This window comes from Grus americana, chromosome 18 (genome assembly GCF_028858705.1).
Source record: "Grus americana isolate bGruAme1 chromosome 18, bGruAme1.mat, whole genome shotgun sequence".
Taxonomy (NCBI): Eukaryota; Metazoa; Chordata; class Aves; order Gruiformes; family Gruidae; genus Grus; species Grus americana.
Genome location: NC_072869.1, coordinates 2,965,945 through 2,984,878, shown reverse-complemented (window position 1 = coordinate 2,984,878; position 18,934 = coordinate 2,965,945). Strand labels below are relative to the sequence as shown.

Below are 18,934 nucleotides of genomic sequence, written 5' to 3'. Positions count from 1 at the left end.
TGCTTTGATCTTTTAAGGTTGTTAATTCCCAGCCACTATTAAGCTGAAGGAGGGGAGATTTAAAGGAGATACTAGCAAAAAATTCTTCCCTGTGAGGGTGGTGAGGCCCTGGCACAGGTTGCCCAGAGAAGCTGTGGCTGCCCCTGGCTCCCTGGCAGTGTTGAAGGCCAGGTTGGGTGGGGCTTTGGGCAACCTGGGCTGGTGGAGGGTGTCCCTGCCCATGGCAGGGGTGGGACTGGATGGGCTGGGAGGTCCCTTCCAACCCAAACCAGTCTGTGATTCTATGATTGGAGCTCATAAGCTTCTGTAGTTGTCTGCTCCCATCTATGCATATCCTTAATGACAGCTTTGAACATGCGATGATTAATCATGAATGGGTTCTGGTGGACAGACAGTGAGAAACAGGAGGGGGATTTTTACAGTATGATGAAGTAGGAAAAAAATTGAAGAGTGATGACCTGGAGTGGCTCAGAGTGGACATGTTTTGCACCCAGCTCTGAGAAAGCTATTGCCTTCAAAGATATATTAAAAAGCTATCATGTAAAGGAGAATAAAAAGAAAGCAACCTTGCAATCCCTGTTTAATGTACTAGCTATTTCAATATCTGTGGGTTTGTTTCCTTCATCCTGCCCTCCCTTTCTCCCATCCCCTTGACCAAAAAAAAAAAACCGCTGAAAACTTTTTTTATTACCTAAAATGAAACCTAAAAATTTCCACTTCCAACCTTACAAATTTACTTTTAAGCTTATCTTCTGTTGCCATGTTCTTCCTGTTCAAGCAGCCAACAGTAACCATTCCATGATACCGACGAAATTGATTTTGCGCTTGTCACGTGTGGTAAGTGCACAAAAAGTCACCGGTAGAGGGAGATACAACTTTGGGAATACAGCATCCTGTACAGAAATAACCACCGCACTGTGCATGCCCAGAGTGAGTTAAATCCTTTTATTTTCATCTGTTCTCTGTCCACAAGAGTAAAAATGTCTCTAAGTCCACCAATGTCGAGAATTCTGTTGGTTTGATTGAGACTGTCTAAAAGCTTGTTTTTGTGAAAGCTGGAAATGGAAGGACATGCCTGAATCACAAGAGAGAGATTAAACGAGCATGGTGCGGGTCATTCTTTTTGGTCGGTTGGGTTTGTGTGGGGATTTTTTGCTAACCTCTGTGGCTGCAGATGCTGGAGGAATCTCTTTGCTAAGTAGAAACACTCCAGACTTTCTCATAGAAATAAATAGAATAGGCACCTGTGGGCCATACTCAAATTACAACTACAGTCTCTTCTGTAGTTTTACAGTGTGGAGACAGGTGTATTGTGGAATTATCGTGGAGTTGAATTAAATGTCAACACAGTCCCCTGTAAAAAAACCTCATAGCTGTGTCCAAATAAGTTTTGTTCCTTCCTTGTATGATCCGGGCACACGTTGCCAGTGTCACCGAGTTCCCTTCAGGTTGGGCAAAATTCCAGCCCACAAGAAAATGAGCCGGCGGTAGGTGCAGCAGCTCGCCAAGAACCTGTTAACAACTGCTGCCTGACAACGTTTGTGCTGTGGTCTTAGGAGTCTCTGAAAGGTCTGCAGTGCTGTGGATGGTTTTTGTTTAACTTAAAGGTTTAGAATGAGCTTCTAGTAGATTGCTTGTGGTGTTTTGTATTTTTTTTTTCTCTTAAGGATGATAAATTATCAACAAAGTTCTCAACTACTTTCCCTACACTGCCAAAAACCTCAGTGTTATTGTTCTTGAACAGTTAAAGGAAAAAGTTATTAAACAGAGCTTCAGCAATCAAGTTATTCTTAAGCCTTGTTGTTAGGAGGCAATGGGAAAACTATAAATCAAAAGATCTACAATAACTCCCTCCCCATGCTTTTTTGGTCTCCAGTTCCTATTGCATCTCCTCAAAATGCACAGAGATGGGGGGTGTGTGTGTACCATTTCTGTTGTCCAGGGACTCCTGACAAGTGATTTTTAAAGATACGAGAAGTGAGAAGATGACCTGAGATAGATCCCCCACTTTGGCAAAATGTTTTCACCAGAAGTGGGTGGCTTCTTGAATTGTAAATACAGTCCTGTGCCCCTGAGCAGCTTGTCTTGTTTTGTTGGTATGGGGTTTTTTCCCCTTGGGATCAAAGGCAACACATACCTACCTGCCTTTTAACCAAAACTGGTTCTTCCACCCATGAGGCAGGTAAAAGTAGAAGTGATTTTACTGCCCTATGAGGCAGTGGGCTTTTGAGCAACGTGCAGGGATCGAAGCGGAGTGGGTTGATTGCTGTTGAAGAGACCAAGAGGCGACAGACGGGCCTGATGGTGAATATTACGCAGATGCTCTTCAGTCTGACCGTGCCGAATCAACGCGCTGCCTTGTCTCAGTGGCAGGTACTGCCCTTGTGAAGGGAGACTGCTCTTTTCTCAAACACACAGTCTTGATTACAGAACAGAGACTTAATGAGAGGAAAATGCTCTTGGCATCTCTTTATTCAAGCCTCATCCTTGGATCTAGTTCGTGTCCTTCACAAGTAAGACCGAGATCCCGTGCAGGTCGAGCAAACCAAGGGCCGTGAGTTCCCCTGCCCTCCCAAGGGCATGCCCAGCTACAGAGCAGGAGATCACTGCGTCTCCACCAGAGCTGGTATTTGGGATGTAAAGGTCTGCTGCAGTCAGACCACAACTTACCAACACACTGGCCAAGCACAGAAGCTTTGGTTGAGTACCCGGCACAGGAGCCCAGTGTGATTCCTGAAGATCTTCTGAAGAGTTTCCCCTCTCAGCCTCCGCAAGCGCTTGTAGATGGAAATTACCAGCTATTAAAACACTCGCCTTGCAGGGGTTTTCCCCACCTCTGAGAACAAGTTAAGGACAGTTTAAGTGGTCAGCTTGACTCTGTCAGATGCAGGAGCCTCGGGCTGCGTGGTGTCGTTGGCCACCACCTTGGCTTCTCCATACGTGTCTATGCATTTCCTCACTGCCTTCAGGATAAGCTGTAACCGTCTGTCTAAAGCCAGGAGATGGGGCTCGGTGAGGACAGGTGCCAGGCGGTCCTGCAGGAGGGATTCCCTCATCACGTCGCTGAGCCGATATTCGGGCTCAGCCAAGAGCTGGAGTCGTAATAACGTTGTCCTCTTTATTCTGGGGAAAAAAAGAAATTGGACATCTTAGTGCAAACTTCTTGCGAGAACCAGCTGCCTGAGCCCCTTGGTAGGGAGGGCAGAGATGGGTAAAGATACTTGACAAAGAACTTTGGAACAAAAGCTTTTCCTTTCTGAAGGAAATGAAAATTTTTGCAGAAACCTCTGCTTCTTCCTTTGTTTTTCCAGACTGCAGAGTATTTGTACTGCAGATTTCTGTTATCAGAGAGAAAAACATGATAGAAGTTCTCAGTAATGAGTTTTTCCTCTGAGTCAGAGATGACCCAGTTCCCCAGATTACTGCAGGGTGGTGCCATGTTCCCAAGGATGACATTTATGGGGTGGGGGCTGAGGGGGAGGTAAAATGAAGAGGCATGAATGAGAAAAAAATCTGTCAAAGCTCTGAGCAAAAAGGGAATGTTTTCTGGAACTGATTTAACTGTGACTTTTCACCTTAAGAGGTACTGAGATTTAAATATTATTCCCTTTTGACAGAAAGTGGGAATAAAAGCTATAATCTTAGAACACTTCTGGGAATGCAACTAAGTATTCTGAAATAATTTGTTTAATCCTCAGCGAAAGTGTTTTGACTTCAGCATCTCTAATACTGAAATTAATCAGTGGTTTTAATTACTGCCCTTTAAATTTTGGAAACAAAGTAGTCTGTGTTCATGGAGCCATTCCTATGTAGCTGAGCCAGAATTTTCAGATGGAAAAAGGTGTAGTCAGAAAGATTTATTTATTTTATTTTTTTTTAAACCAGCTCCAGAATTTGCCTTTGTACGCCTGTTATTTATTCAGGCCATCGATTGGGAACGGAGATCTGGCTCTCTCCAGCTGTAATAGGACACATGCTGCTCGGATGCCAGGGGAAAGGCTTGTTGCTGCTGCCGTGCCTGGCCAGGCAGTCCCTGACTTGCACCGGGTGCCGGCAGCGCTCCGGAGCAGCCGGGTGAGCTGCGTGTCTGTGGGCAGCGATGCCTCTCGCATTGCACGAGGGAGGGAGAAAGGCGCTGCGACCGGCCGCCTCCTGCGCAGTGCTGGCACGGGGGCCGGCGACTTAAAACTCTGGTTGTCGACCCGGCTGCCCGCTGCCAGGCTTGCGTTAATATTCCTGAGAAAAAAAAAACCAAACCAAAACCCAACAAAATAATCAATTGGCCAAGTGCTAAGCCCGGCGATGAGGCTTTAAATCGCTGCCGGAGCACGGCCGTGAGGTTCTGCTGCCAGAGAAAGCTGTGCGGGGAGCAGTGGAACCGCAAAGCGAGCGCGTGTGCGCTCCCCTCGCGAGGGGTGACTCCGAGGAGCTGCTGTGGGTAAACACCAGCTGTGTTTGCTCTGGTCCGGTCAGCGATGGGGCTTGGAGTCTGACCCTGTGGGGAACAGCTTATTTCATGCTCTAACAGTGACATAAGAAACAGGCAGAACGTGGAAATCCCGCCGCCGCCCCGCGCCTCTCCCGGTTGTAACGCTGCTGGTGTACTGAATTGTTGAAGATTTGACCCAGAGCTTCTAGGGGCTTCACCAGCCAAGACGACGGATGTGCCAGGTTAACTGGGGGCTGTTTGGGGGCCCATCTGTTCCTGTTAGTGAGAGTTTTGACCCTTTCAGGAAAACAAGCATTTCTTACTGCGTGGCTGTATTTGTGCCGTTCACCGCACTCGGAGCAACGCTGGGAGAGGAGAGCAGCAGACTTCAACGTGTGGGACAAGGACTGGTGTGGGAGCTGTGAAAGGGAGCTAAAAATACCAGACTTAAATCTGCTGGAAGCCAAACTTAGAGAAGAACTCAGCTGGGAACGAGATGAACGTGTTTAACGAGGAAGCGAGCAGCCTGTCGTTCAGCATCCCTGCGGTTTGAGGACTTCTGGCATCCCTCTTGGCTGGAGGACTTCGTTCCAGCTTAGGTGTGCATGGCTGAACTTCATGCAGGGACAACGAGGTGACCCGGTGGGCTGAGGCGAGTTAGTTGGTCAGGGCAGGCTGAAATCTGTGGCCTCTGTGCTTACTCAAATAAACCTTTTTTTACTGCCTTTCCAAGCGTTTTTGGATTCTTCCCCACTCCAAATGGACTGGCTGTGGTGGGAAATGAGGTTTTGTGTGTCTCCCTCAGGCAGTGTGAGTTGCTTTTACGCTGTTCTCGGCCCTAGTTGGCTTATTACAAGGTGCAACTTGCAGGTCGTCTTACCACTGCCTTTTACAAGGAGAACTAAATTAAGGAGCAGCTGCTGGGAGGCACATCTGGAAGAATAGTGTCTGACCTGTGGATATTACTGTATACAGGTCAAATTAAGAGGCAGAGTTAATTTAAACTGCACAAAATAGGAGTTCAAGAGAAGGATTCACTGCGAGCCTGCAATTATAAATGAAGAGACTCGCTGGGTGCAAATAGCAGTTCTTACGCTTGTATTACTAGATCGAATTTTATCAGGAGAGAGTGCAGTTAACGCCCCGAGGCTGAGATGGAGCAGGTACAGGGAGGAAATAGGTTAGGCATCTCCTAAAGAGAAACCACAGGGAAGAGCAGCTTTTTCTGTCTCTTAAATTGAACTTGCAGCTGACGATTTATGTGAATTAATAAAGGGGGAAGATAGGATTCAAACAGTACAATTTATGAGCTTCTCCTTAATGCCAGGGGAAGAAGAAACCTGATTAACTGTATCAAAGTTCTACCAGCCTTCTGGATGGAGATTTCTGAGCTGATGAGCACCTCATGTTGATGGACTGGGGAATGCTAGGAGACCCTTCTAGAAGGGTTTGATCCAATGGACGCTGTCTCCTGGTCTATCAGTGAAAGCTTTTACGCTTGCAAGGCCTTTTAGCTTCAACGGGCATTCAGGCAGATCCCTGCCCAGTGCCAAGCGAGGCAGCTCTAACTGGGACCAGCGTGGGAGCTGGTGTTACGGTGGGAAGGGCCTGGAGGTTCCCTCACCCAGGCTCCCTCCTCCAAGGAGGAGAGCATGGCTGGAGGAGGGTGGCTCAGAAAGTGGCAATGTGAAATGTGAATGGCAATGGAGGTTTTGATCTGCTCCTCGCAGTCCATGGGGATGGGGGAAGCCCACCTGGGGTTTAGAGATATTTAGGGTATTCTGATGGCAAGGGACCATCAAAATGGAAAGTATCCAGGAAGGAAAGCTGTATGACACCATAGCAGGCTGCAGCACAACAGAGCTTGATACTCTAACTGATATAAAAGGGACAACTTGTGATTCCCGTGCTCTGCTGTCTGGCCTGCCCCCTTGGCTGGGATTAGCAGCGGCTCTTCCCTGCGCTCGGGATGACTTCTAGCAGCAAGTGCTGCCAGTCCGCTATGGTGGGAACACCAGTGTGTCTGGGAAGGAGGATGAAACTGGCACTTACATGCAACACTGGGAGAGCGGGGCCAGGATGGAAGTTTCATCGTGGGAATGCCGCCCAAACCTGGGGGTAAGCAGAGAGCACAGAGCTGTAGTGCCTGCCCACCACCTTCCCCCCACTCCCCGATGTCCTCCCACAGCCTCACCCTCTGGCGTTGTCCAGATGTAAGAGGAAGCCGTCGTCCCCAAACTTGGTGAACATTTCATAGTGGTGACGGTCCATGTTCCCTGGTAAAGGGCAGACAGAGGAACAGCATTTCCCTTGCATGCCAGCAAGTAATTTTCTAAACTATTCTATATTTTCTCTCAGGTCTGCACAAAATACTTGTTGCCTTGCTGGAAGTGTCTAAGATGCTCAGAGCTGCCACCTTCAACTTGCATGACCCCCCCGGGGAGTGGGCTGGGGTGGGCCTGGGGACTCCCCCTGCCTGCACGTCAGGAGGGGGTGGGCTGGCTGGCTGGGGGGAGGCAGCAGTCTCCCAAAACCGTCTCTGGAGCAGAAGGGATGGCTTTGAGAAACACCGTGGCGTGGGAGGGCAGACAGACGGATGCTGAAGGAAGGAATGTTATTTCCCCCTTCATCATACCTATTAAGAAGTCAAATACGGCCATGTCAACGATGTTAAGCAGCCGGTTGCCGTTGCTGTAGGGGTAGATCTCCCGCACCGTGTCACAGTAGAGCGGATTCACTTCCCACCTGCAGGAGATGGAGAAGGGGCAGGTGTGCTCAGTGGTTGCCGCTGCCATGTCCCAACAGCACCCCAAAGCCGGTCTCCCGTGCGGAGATGGAGAGGAGGAGGACTTAAATCTCCCTCCTTGCACACGCAGGAGACTGGAAGTCAAACCCAGTCGATGCGCAGGCATAAGAATTATTACACTAATTACAGGCAATCTCTGAACCTTGGCCTTCCTCTGCCTGGACGTACAAGTTCTGTACGTGTGTCTGTACCCTACTCATTCTCCTTCCCACGCGCTCCCTGCAATGCAGATAGGGGAAGCAGCATCATTTACCCACTTACTCCTCTTTTCCATCAAATGAGTAGGACCGGATCCATGGGTTTGGGATGGAGAGTCGTGGTGCCAGGTTGAGGGATGGCAGGAAGGCGGAGAGGGACCCTTCCAGGAGGTGAGGGTTCCCACACACCGCGTACTCCGTCTTGCACATGTACGGGCACTTGGCAAAGAAGCAAACGTTGCTGGCTGGAAGGAGAAGAGAGAATGGGGAAAGGAGTTATGATCTGCAGGAGACTGCAAGGTAACCTGGACTGACCTCTTCTCCATTGTGTGGCAGTGACTGCGTATGTTGTGGCGTAGGTAACCACATCACGGATATGAAACTGCCAAATCGTGGACAATACCTGGATTTAGGTTGATGGACAGACCTGGTCCCATGCTAAGGGAAAGGTTGGGGAAAATTGGGCAGGCGAGTAGATCTGGCAGATGATTGCAGCTGTACAGTAGAGCTACCTCTACCGCAACCATGTTTTTGTGTATGTTTCACGCAAGAATTTAATTTCTGTTCAACGGCACGAGTCCTGCCGGCCCTTTTTGCGTGCAGACCCTGCCCTTCCACCCGCCGTGGACCAACATGTCCAATCCCAGCTTGTGGCAGCCAAGTGCTCTCCTACCTGGCGAGACAAAAAAGACGCTCTGCAGGATCTCGTTCTTAGTGACCTCCAGGATCTCCTTGGTGACGTTGATCAACCTCCCAACTGTGGGCGGCACCCTCCGGAAATCCAGGATCCTGCACGAAAGGGACGGCTGCTCAGGGCAAAGGGATGTTATTGCACAGGATGGCAGCGTGGGATGGCAGATGCTGTCCTCGTCCCTTCCGTTGGTAAACCAGGGGCCTTTTGGTGACTGCACCACATGGATTGTTTTTCTCCCACCTTCTTTCTAGCAAATAGCCAGGATCACTTTACCCCCTGGACCAAAATGCAGCTGAGTTCAGATTTTTGTATTTTAATAGATGCTGCCTGGAACAACCTGGATGTTCTCCAGGATTCAAGTCTTTTCCCTCACCGGTTTCTCCCATCCCCTTGCACGCAAGCTGGGCCCTTTGGGAGGCAGAACAGCCCCTCAGGACTTTCTGTGCTGTTGGGTTTGACAGGGAGAACAGATGCGTTGAACCTGGCACACCACAGCTGAGGCAGCAAGAGGAGAGGAGGGGTGATCGTGCCCAGCTGATTCATCTCAAATATTCTTAAAAAAAAAAAAAAAATCAGGGCCTGGGGCAGAAAGGCATTCATGTTGGTAAATGGAAAGCTGCTGCTGATTGCTGAGTCAGTAGCACGGGGTGAACCAGCTAATGCTGTGCTTTGCTCCTTGGGTAATGCCCTCTGCTTCTGAAAATTGGGCACAAAACAGAGTTTAGCCTGTTACTTATTGAGCAATGTTTAAAGAAAAAAAACCAAACAAACAAACTTGCTTTCATCTAGATCTTTCAGCTCTAAAAACCACAAAGCACTTCAGAAAAGCAGTCCAGCCTCATTTTTCTGGTGGTGAAACTGGGAAGCTGATAGTGAGTCAATCAGAGTCACCGCGGTGATGGAGGGGCAGAGCTGGAAAGGGAATTCAGCTCTCCTCTTTCCCTCGCTCACAGTTTGAGCTACAGGACTTACAGTCTAGTCCCGCTTATCACATAAATCGGGCGTGGGAACTGGAGACCCCATCCACCGTCATCATCAGGGACCACTTCCCTTCATGTTCGATACTCATCCCATTGAGGGGAAGAAGGCTGCCGCCCTCCTCTTCTAAGAAGGGTATTTTTGATTTCATTAAATACAAAGCCTGCTGGGAAGAGGTGCCAGGTTAATTGCTCATTAGCTGAGGGCTTGAAACTGCATCGCTGCAGTTTATCTCAACCCAAAACACGCCTTGATTGCTGATTGAGCGTGCGATTGTCTCCCCGGGAGGGCTCCTGGCTGTGCCCAGAGCTCATCTTTGCACTTTGTTGCACGGGAGGGACGACGTGTGTGTGGTCGTGTGACAAATAACTGACCCCTTCCCAACCTGGACTTCATCTGCCAGCCTGTTCTCGTGCAGCGGCCAAGGCAAAGCTGACTCCTGGGCTTCAGATGAGAGCCGGAGCCTCCCCATCCCCAAATAACGCATCAGCTCCCAAAAGGGTGCTGCAAAGCAATTGCTTCTCCGAGGCCGAGCAGCTCTGCAGGGCCAAGAGCTCTCCGTGGGCAGAGGACCGGGCAGCGGGAGGAGGCAGGCCCCTACCTGTCCAGGTGGAAGGCGGCGATCTCCGCGTTGTGCCGCTGGAAGTCAACGAAGTAGAAAAAGTCCTCGGGAGTCTCTTCCTCGCGCTTCTGCCTGGGAGGGAGCGAGGGGGGTTAACCTAAGCGAGCAGAGCAGCGCAGGCAGGTACCAGTGCGGGCAGCTGGCAGGCAGCCTGGACACTAAGTGCTGGCACAAGGACGGTGCGCTCAGGGACAGCATCGTCGTGTGCCCAGGCTGGTGCCAGGGCTGCCGGGCAGAGCTGCAGCGCCTGGTGCCCAGGACAGGATCCAAAGTGCCTGGGGCTGAGCTGGGACCAACCCGCCGTGCCAGGGAGCAGCACTTGCACCCTGTCTCGGTGCCGGGTGGGTGAGGGAGGCAGAAGGGCTGACTTGGGTTTAAAACCTTTTGTGCAGAGTTGAGACCCGCTGAGGACAGTGTTTCGGGTGGGTGTAACAGCGGGGGTGCTAGAGGCCGTGCTGCACTTCTCATGTCCCTGTGGGAGGCAGAGAAGAGCTCGGGTTTGATGTTCTCAAATCCCCGAGACGGGAACGCCAGCTTATTTAATTTCATTTTCTGGCTGTCTCACAGTGCCCCGGTATGTGTAGCATGTGAATTTGCACGCTCGGCCTCCCAGGCAGTTGTATATCACAGGAAAGCCCCCAGGCATTGCTGAACCCTCCTGGCTCAGCTGAGTGCACAGACGCTTTCCTTCCCCTCCCGGACCCGCCGGACACTGGGCAGAGGTGGCTGGAAACCAGCGGGAGAGGAGCTGGCTGCTTTCTGGAGGAGCAAACCATCGCAGGCGGTGTGCTGCCAGCTGCCCTGCCTGTGCACGGAAAGTACGGTGAGGGGGAATAAATGTGAAGAGTCCCAAGGGGCTAGAAATAAATGCAGAAGCAATTTAAAACTCCTTTTCGAGGTGACCGGGACTGATGGCTGTTTCTTGTAAACACTCCGGGGAATCCAAGGAGAAACGAGGTAAAACACAAAGTCAGCTGGGGAAGAGGAAGAAATGGGCAATCCCTAACAAGGTCCTCTGCTGTCTGACATCTGTGAACCGAGAAATTTCCAACGTCAATAAGCAGTGTGGGAACGCCGGTGTTTATCCGCGTGTGTCTCTGGGACGGTGCGAGCAGCCAATAATAATTAAACCTTTTCAGCTGTTGAGGTGGCTGAGCGCAGGAGAGGAAAGACGTGGCTGCGGTGTGCCTGTCCTTGCCAAGGATGCTCGCACCCCTCGCCGCGGGGCTCCTTGGTCCGTGGCTACGCGGGGGGGGTTCGGCGGGGGCTCTGCCAGCGTGCCTTACCTCATGGGCTTGAACATGGCTTTCCCAAAATCCTGGAACCGGAGGACCAGCTTCAGGTGCACGCCACTGGGCTTCACAACTTGGGGAGGAAACGGGACGTTAGCTGCCTGGGACGCCTCCGCGGCGAAGCACCGGTTACACGCTGCGGTGCGATCCAGCTTTCTGCCCCGGTGAGCGCATCCCATCGCTCCGTCCAGCTGCTCCCCTCGGCTTTGGTGCTTCTCCCATCTGCCTCTGCCGTTACTTTTCCTCTCTCTCCCCCTTCCCTGTGCCACAGAGGAGATTTTCCTCCAGCACCTCTCCTAACAGCCATTTGTTACCTCCTCCTGGGGACCTTTTCCTCCCCCCCAGTAGAAACCAGTGGCGTACTGGTGTCCTGGCACCCACATCCCAGCCTCTGCTGGGGCGGTGGGGTTTAACCGGAGGGGAAGGGCCTGCTATTTCCTGGCTTTACATTTCCCTTGCTGAGGTTAGGGTGGAGGAGTTGGGGCTTGGGGGTCAGCTGAAGCGATGGCGATGGCGTGCGAGGGCAGAGCAGGGGCCCGAGGCAGTGTACTCACTCTGGCTGCAGTCGCAGGCCCCCAGCAGCGCTTTCTCGTCCTGGCTGTAGTCTGCAAGGGCAGGAGGAGCGGTGAGACCCTGCCAGCCTTGGTCTCTTGCTGCTGACCCCCCTCCCAGCACCGGGCATGAGGGGAGCACTGCCTGTCCCTGCCTGTCCCTTCCTGCCTGTGCTGCCCCAGCCTGGCAGCCCCGGTGCCACCGGTGCACAGCGAGGGGTGCAGTCCCCTTGGGGGGCTGAGGCAGCCTGCTGGGATTGAACTGCCGTGCAATGGGTCCCCGGCATGGCTGGCGCCAAAAACCGCTGCATTTCTCCCGTCTCAAGGTCAAGGCACAGCAACTGCGCAGCATGAAACCCGCTGGGAAGCCGGTGCAGGGCTCCAGGCTTCCTCCGGCGAGCCACAGCCCCTGCCTCGTTTGCAAAAGTGACCTGGGGGGGGGCTGGAGCCCCCCAGCCCCATGCAGCTCCCAACGGCACCATCCCCATCCCCGCGGCAGGATGGTGCTTACCGGCACTGATGGTGGTGAAGTCTTGCATGTCCCGGAGGAGCCTGTTGACGGTGGGGCTGGAGCGCGGGTAGAGCCCGTCCCGGCTGATGCCCAGGTGGAACTGGAGCCAGCTGGCCTCCGGCCGCAGCGGCAGCGGCACCGCCGGGGAGGTGAGGTTGAGTTCCTCCCTGTAAAGCTTGTGTCGTCTGGAAGAGAGCGGTTATGGGGTGATGAGGATGAGCCCCGGGATGGAAACCCTTCCTGCTCTGAGCCCAGATGCTGTTGGGGAGCGGGGAGGGTGCTGGGGAGCAGAGCCGAGGGGCACAGGGTGGATAAGGTCTCTGGGTGCTACCCGAGGGGAAACTGAGGCAGGGAGCGAGGGCTGAGATGGTCAAAGGTCTCACAAATTGCGCTGCTTTCTTCCCTCTGCAAAGCCCTGGGAAAGCAGTCTCAAGCGGGAACACAAGGGACTCTGTTGTCTTCTCCTCGCCCCATCAGGACCAGGAGAGGTGTCAGGGCATGGCTGGAGCTAAACCGCATCTCTAGCAACACGAGAGCTGGCCTGCGTGATGGGTGAAGTGCTTTCTGGAGGGACCGCAGGCTCCAGGCCAGGCTTGGGGAGGGGATGTGAAGTGACAGCAGATAACTTGGGTCTTGACTGCTCAGTGAGGCGTCTGGAGAGCCTGGGAGAACATCAGGGTCTTGTCCCACAGAAGACTGTCTTTACGGTCATTACACCTCTGCCAGAGTTTTTTCCTGAAGCCAGAGGTCCCAGGCAGGGAAAAAAAAAAAAAATCACCAAGTTAGAGCCACAAATTGCCTCCATGACCAGATTCACAGCCCTCGGTCTGGTGAGCAGGGATGCGGCGAGGCCAGCCGGCAGTGTCCTGCCCATCAGCTCTTAAAATCAAGGTTGAACTCAGCTCTTTCTTGGCAGGCAGAGCCAAAGGGGCCTCCCAAGTTCAGTAATATCCCCAAAACATCTCCCCACTTGATCACCGTTTTTCTCAACCTTGAGACCTCCACGACTAGGACGCACACCTCGCTACACTGCAATCGAAAGGTCGCTTATTCCGCCCGGCGGAGGACAGAGCGTTAGTTTCTCATTAACACCAGCCGAGCCACGTACGGAGTAGCCGGTCCTGATAAAGGGAAAACGAAGTTCAGTTTGCACTGAAAGTGCCAAGATACATCTGTGAAAGAAAACAGGAGCTGGGGGCTGATAACGAGTAGGGCATTAACGAAGGTTGGGATGGAGAGGCTGGAGAGAGAGGTGCCACGCGCCTCGCTAGACCCAATCCAGACCTTTAGCAAAACACACTCTGGGAAACACAAACAATTAAAAGACTTTTCCTTGCCTGCCTTTAGTTTTTCCTATTTTTTCCTAATTTTTTTTTAGGTTTTGCCCAATGCAAACAAACCCAAAAGCAGGGAGGAAAGGGAGGCTTTTCAAGCGTGGTGGGAGCGGGGAGCGTGCAGGCACCCGCAGGCAGGGCAGGGTGTCCTCCGGGACGGCGGTGTGGCTCTGCCGGGGTTTGCCACGCTGCGTGGTTCATAGCGGTGGCTGCAGCAAGCAGGTGCTGACCGTGCACCAAGCCATTTATCAGCCAAGGAGCCGGTGCTGGCGGCTGGAAAGGGCTCACGGGTGCTGCTGGATTTTTTGCTTCCCTGCTCAGAGCAGCAGGAAAACGTTGGGTTTTTGGTTGGGGTTTTTTTCCATCATCCTTCTCCATCCAAGCAGGCTAAACAGTGTGGTTAGTCCGGTCTGAACATGAGCAAGGGATGAACCCTCCTGGGGGTGAAGGACACGTTTCAGTAGCGTCCCGGGAGAAATCTAGGAAACGGAGAGACGTGGCAGATGTGCAGGTCAGAGCAGCCATCCCGTTCCTTCTCCCAGTTTGTTTGCCTTTCAGATGGACTGGGTCAGCTACAGGCACAAAGTCCACGGGTGTGTGGTCAGGAAGAATGGTGCCGGAGCGTTTCTCTCTCTCGGTCCGGCTCTTTGCTCAAGCCATCTGCAAAGGAGGCAGAAGCTCCCCCGCCCCCGCCCCGAGTCGGGAGGAGACGGACACGGGAGCGTGCTAAGACTCGTCGGCAGGTTTGGCTGGCAGGCTGCGCACGAGGACGTGGCCCCGGGGTGCCGTCAACTCCGGCGGACATGCCTCGACCTTCCAGCGCGCTGCTGTGCACCAGATCTCACGTGAGCACAACCTTAACCGCCCGCCACAGCCAGGGACAATAAAGACCCCAGTGTAATTTAGAAGAATGACTCAAGATTTTTCCCTAGGGAAGCTGCCCAAATATTTGACCATATTTGCTCTCCTGCCTCCCATACACACAGGCTGTTCCCCCCGGGGGTGGCAGTGAGCAATAGATTACTGATGGGGAAAAAAATGCAGCGGTTATGCAAGGGAAGGCAGTTCCCGGCCGGCGGCTGCTTCCCAGCCCAGCGCCCGCACAGTCCCTGCCCCGGGCGAGCTGCTGCAGGGCCAGCGAGCCTTCCCCCAGCCTTTCGACCCAAAATACAGCTCCCTCTGCCTCCCAGTTTCCTTCAGGATTCCTGAAATATTTCCCTGTAAGAACACAGTTCTGCAAAAAAACATAATGATATAAAAACCAGGTTCATTTCTAACTCGCTATAAATAGCTCCGGGGTTGCCCTAGCTCTCTGCTCAGCCAGCTCGCTGCTGGGCTGCGAGGGGCACGGCGTAGGGTGATGCTGGGCACAGGCCACCGATGTCTGCTTGCCCTGTGCCTCCCCCGGAACCGAGCTGGTTACAGAGTCTGGGGTTTTGAAACTGGTCCTTCAAGGATAAAAATAAGCTCTGGAGTTTTTGGGTTGAGTTGTGGGGTTTTTTTTCATTCTGAAGAGATGTGGATGGTTTTTTTGCTATTTCCTTCCTGCATCCCCATCAGTCTCTCCAGCTGGTTCTGCATCCTGCAATCAAACTCCTGGTCCTAATTGAAGTTCTGGGGAAAAGCACGGTGACGGGCAGCAGCCAGCAGCCAGCGAGCGCTGTGGAGGTAAGACATGTGCTGCTGTGCTCCCCCAGCCATGGGTATCCGAAATGGGCCGTATCCTGGGGCACTCCATGAGCTGGCAGAGAGTCCCAGTCCAGCTGATGTCCATCTGGCCACAGAAATGGAGACAGGCACGCTGTGCTGAAGGTACAGGGTTAAGCTACAGCTTGTTCCACTCAAAACGAGCATCCTGCCGCTCTGAAAGCTGCTTTGCCAACAGTCAGACCTACGTGATGCAGAAATGCGCCCTGTCACGCAGTCAAGCCGAGGAGGGGATGGCCCATGGACACTCAGCTCTGACCCTCTTCTGCCTGGTCGTGGATGTGGACACACCTCGGTGAGAGCTGGGGTGGACCTTGCTCCTGCAGCACTGACTTCAGTCCTCAACAACAGCAGCAGCTTCGCTAAACGTATGGATTGGGAGAGAAAGCCCGAGTCCTGCGGAGGACACTGCCCTTCGCTCTCAGCAAACGTAGGGACAGCTCTTTCACTGACCACATTGGAGAGGACATGGGCTCTGCAGTGCTCCTAGTGAGGCAGAAATTCCTCCATGCCCACAGCAAATCAATGGTCTTACGAAATGCATCAGCCCTGGCAAGTGCCATCTTATTATATATTCAATTTGCAGCACCAACGGCAGGAGAGGTTGTGTGTCACCTCGGCCTGTGCATGCTCTTGGAAGGCTTTTACCTGTTTATGAGCACCATATATTTCATTTCAAAGTGACTGAGGAATAATCAATACTCTGCCTCCCTTCTCCTTCCCAGAGGTGCAAAGTGAAGTCAATCAAGGGCAAATGGCATCACAGCTTTCCTCCCAGCCACATCACAACCAAACCTCAGAACAAAAGGCAACGTGCAGCCACAGCTTTGTTGCAAATAGCACGTTTAAACAAAGCAGTAAATAACGTCGGGGAATGCAGACTTCTTACCAAACAGCCGAGGCTGTCCCGCAGGTGAGGCTGGTGCAGATATAATGCCAGTGCTGCTGCAAACGCTCAGCACTGGGTGCTCAGGGCTTCTGGTGATGCTCACTCAAGAAGACATCAAGTACGTGCCATGAGCTGCTCTGGTTCAAATCCCCCAACCTCACCGGGCTTTTGCTTGGGAAACATCCACCTTGCTGCTGAAATCCTAATGTCTTCAGGAGGCATTGCTCAGCTCTGAGAAGTTGCACTTGAGGGGGGGGTCCGTGGCACTTCAGCACAGCCTGGCCATGGCGCGTGTCCCCAGGGATATCCAAACCCATCGCCCACGGACTTCAAGCGATGTGAAGAAGGATTCAACCTGCTCCAGACTGACTCAGGCAAGGGATGAGCCTCACAGGGGTGACCCCGGCCGAGCACACGGGGCGGCTCCAGGCCCTGGGCGCTGCTGAGGCCACGAAGGTCATTCTTTGATTCCTTCCATTATTGCTTCCCATCATCTCCTGCGAATCACACCTGAAACTGGGGCTGGGTGAGTTCCACAGAAATAAGAGGAATATGCATCGAAGTGGAGAAAGTGGGAGCTTGGAAATCCTGCAACAGCACCTGCGTGGCGGGAGGAGCAGGGGCTGGGTCTGACACTGGAAACCAAACCTGGGCAGTGGGGAAGTGCCAGGACAGGGACCTCTGAGGTGGTGCCCAGGAGATGCTGCCATCCCCTTGCAGGTGGGCACCATCCCTGTCCCATGAAGGGGGCAGTGAGGCGATGCCGTGAGCTCCGTGGGCTGGGAGGCACCGTGGTGACCTGCTCCAGCACCACATTACCGTGGCTGTCCGCGTTGGATCTGAGTTTGTGCACGAAGAAGGAAGGTGGCGGGGTGCAGGGAGGAGCTGGGGGACGCTGGAGGACGCTAGCTTGACCACAGCCCTTCTGCAAGGGGAATTAGATCGGGGGTTCAGGGCCCCGGGGTGTGAAGCCGCAGTGGTTGGATCATGCACAGGTGGCCGATGCTCAGACCTGGTGCTGAGGGTCACCATCCCTGCCGGGGCACGGGCTGCGGGGGTTAGTGACAGTCCCACCCCAGGAGCAGGACATGGGGGAATTTTCCTGCAACAGATGCTGGGGCTGGGAGAGGCGGCAAGAAGAGGGCTCTGAGCCGGGAGTCCCCTTCTGAACAAAAGTAAAAACCTCCGCACCTTTTCTTGCAGAGAAGTCAGCAGTGGGAACAGGGGAGGGTCTGAACGGGGAGCCAGCACCCTGACACCGCTATCATGGGTCAGAGGAGACCCATGTAATTGCTTGGAGGCAACACCAAGACATGCAGGACTCTGGCCTGGGGGGTTGTGGCTGCTGGAGCCTGGGGGCTCTGGTCATCACCCCCCCTAAGGGCTGGTGGACGCAAGGAACCAGCTTTGGGGTTCAGTGCCTGGGGGCTGACTCCTCTTCTGCCCCAAGCCAAAAAGGCGACGCAGAGCAAAGGTGACGCTTATTCCTGGGAGGACATGGCTCGCAGGGTCTCACCCCGTGCCCCAGCAGCCACACTTCCCCTTCCTTGGGTCTCTAACAGCAGAGCGGGAGGCACCCCAGGAAGGCCCCTCCCAGCAGAGCCCCCTCTACCCCGGGCTCAGCCCTGCCTGTCCAAGGGGTGCTGGTTGTTGGGGAGGGGGGTGATGGGGAGGATGGTGGGGCGGAGAGCCAGGAAGCAGGGCACAAGCCCGGCTGGGGATGCCAGGGGGTACCCAGGGGGTGGATGTCCAGGCAGGGGTGCTTAAGCAGGGGTGCCCGGGAGAGCCGCCCAGAAAGGGGGTGCCCGTGGGGTACCTGTGCAGGGAGTGCCAGGAGAGAAGGTGCCCGGGGGGGTGCCCATGCAGGGGGTGCCCTGGAAAGGGGTGCCCAGGAGATGCCCATGCAAGAGATGCCCGTGGAGGAGACGCCCGGAGGGTGCCCGGGGAGGGGTACCCAGGCAGGGGGTGCCCGGGGCGGGTGCGGCGGGGGTTCCGTGGCGGCGGGACGCACCTGTTCCAGCGAGCCGCCTTCCGCCGGTAGTAGCGCAGGGCTTCGCGGGCGCCCAGCAGCGGCTCGGCGGGGTCCCGCGGGGCGGCGGCGCGGTACAGCGGGTGGGCGAAGAGGCGCCGCAGCGCGGAGGCTGCGCGGGCGCGGGGCGGCGGGGCGGCGGGCGCGGGGCGGCGGCGGCAGGGACAGCCCGGGGCTCCCGCCGCCAGCTCCCGCCGCGCCCGCGGCCAGAGGTGGAAGTAGAGGTCGGCGACCAGCAGCGCTCCGAGCAGCAGCAGGACGGCCGGGCGGTCCCGGCGCGGCCCCGGCATGGCCGGCGCGGGTTGCTGCCGGGAGCCGCGGGTAGGGACAGCTCCGGGTGCGGGGAGCCGCCGCCGCCGCCGCCTCCCGGGGCAGGGCGCACGGGGGAGCTCGAGCGGCGGAGCCGGGGGGTGCGGGCACCTCGGGGCGGGGACCGGGCAGGGCGCTCGGGGCCCGGGGCGGGGGATCGGGGACCGGCCGAGGCGGGAGGGGGGGGATCGAGGATGAAGGGAGCACGGGGTGGGGCCCGGAGAGGGGTCGGGGTGCGGGCGGAGGCTGCCCCGGAGGCGGTGCGGGGAGCGAGCCGAGCCTCCCCGGGCCCCGCCGCCCGCAGCTCCGCAGCGGCCGGAGCGCCTGGATCCGCCCGGCTTCCCTCCGCCTCGTCCCGGGCAGGCTGCGGGCTCCCCCCACCTGCTCTTACCCCCGGTTCCCTCAGGGGCTTTGCCCCCGCTCCCGAAGGCAGAAAGTCCACCCAAAACCTTTGGAGGAGCTGGAAGCTGGCGAGTGCGGCTGCTGCAGGGGACTCAGCGCGGTGTTTGAGTCGGGGTATGGGGCTGAGGTGCCGCAACAGCTCTGGGCAGACCCCTGGTGAGTTCTGGCCCCGGAACTGGGCTTG

The 18,934-nt window shown here is 54.8% G+C and overlaps 1 protein-coding gene across 1 annotated transcript; it reads right to left on the bottom strand.

Moving 5' to 3' along the window:
* Window positions 1-670: 670 nt before the first annotated feature.
* Window positions 671-18,433, bottom strand: FAM20A (FAM20A golgi associated secretory pathway pseudokinase). Its single transcript, XM_054847023.1, has 11 exons — window positions 18,022-18,433; window positions 12,081-12,265; window positions 11,573-11,623; window positions 11,013-11,091; window positions 9,706-9,798; window positions 8,106-8,221; window positions 7,497-7,677; window positions 7,065-7,174; window positions 6,624-6,705; window positions 6,482-6,541; window positions 671-3,123 (listed from the first exon to the last, which is right to left on the bottom strand). The coding sequence occupies exons 1-11, from the start codon at window positions 18,327-18,329 to the stop codon at window positions 2,859-2,861; spliced, it is 1,530 nt and encodes a 509-aa protein (XP_054702998.1). The 5' UTR covers window positions 18,330-18,433; the 3' UTR covers window positions 671-2,858.
* Between the last annotated feature and the right edge of the window lie 501 nt (window positions 18,434-18,934).

Coding starts and splice junctions, on each gene's coding strand:
- FAM20A (XM_054847023.1), bottom strand. CDS start 18,329: ATGCCGGGGCCGCGCCGGGACCGCCCGGCCGTCCTGCTGCTGCTCGGA. Junction 11,092..11,572: donor GGCCTGCGACTGCAGCCAGA/GTGAGTACACTG, acceptor TTCCTCCCCAAG/TTGTGAAGCCCAGTGGCGTG. Junction 7,678..8,105: donor CGTCTTTTTTGTCTCGCCAG/GTAGGAGAGCAC, acceptor TTCTCCTTCCAG/CCAGCAACGTTTGCTTCTTT.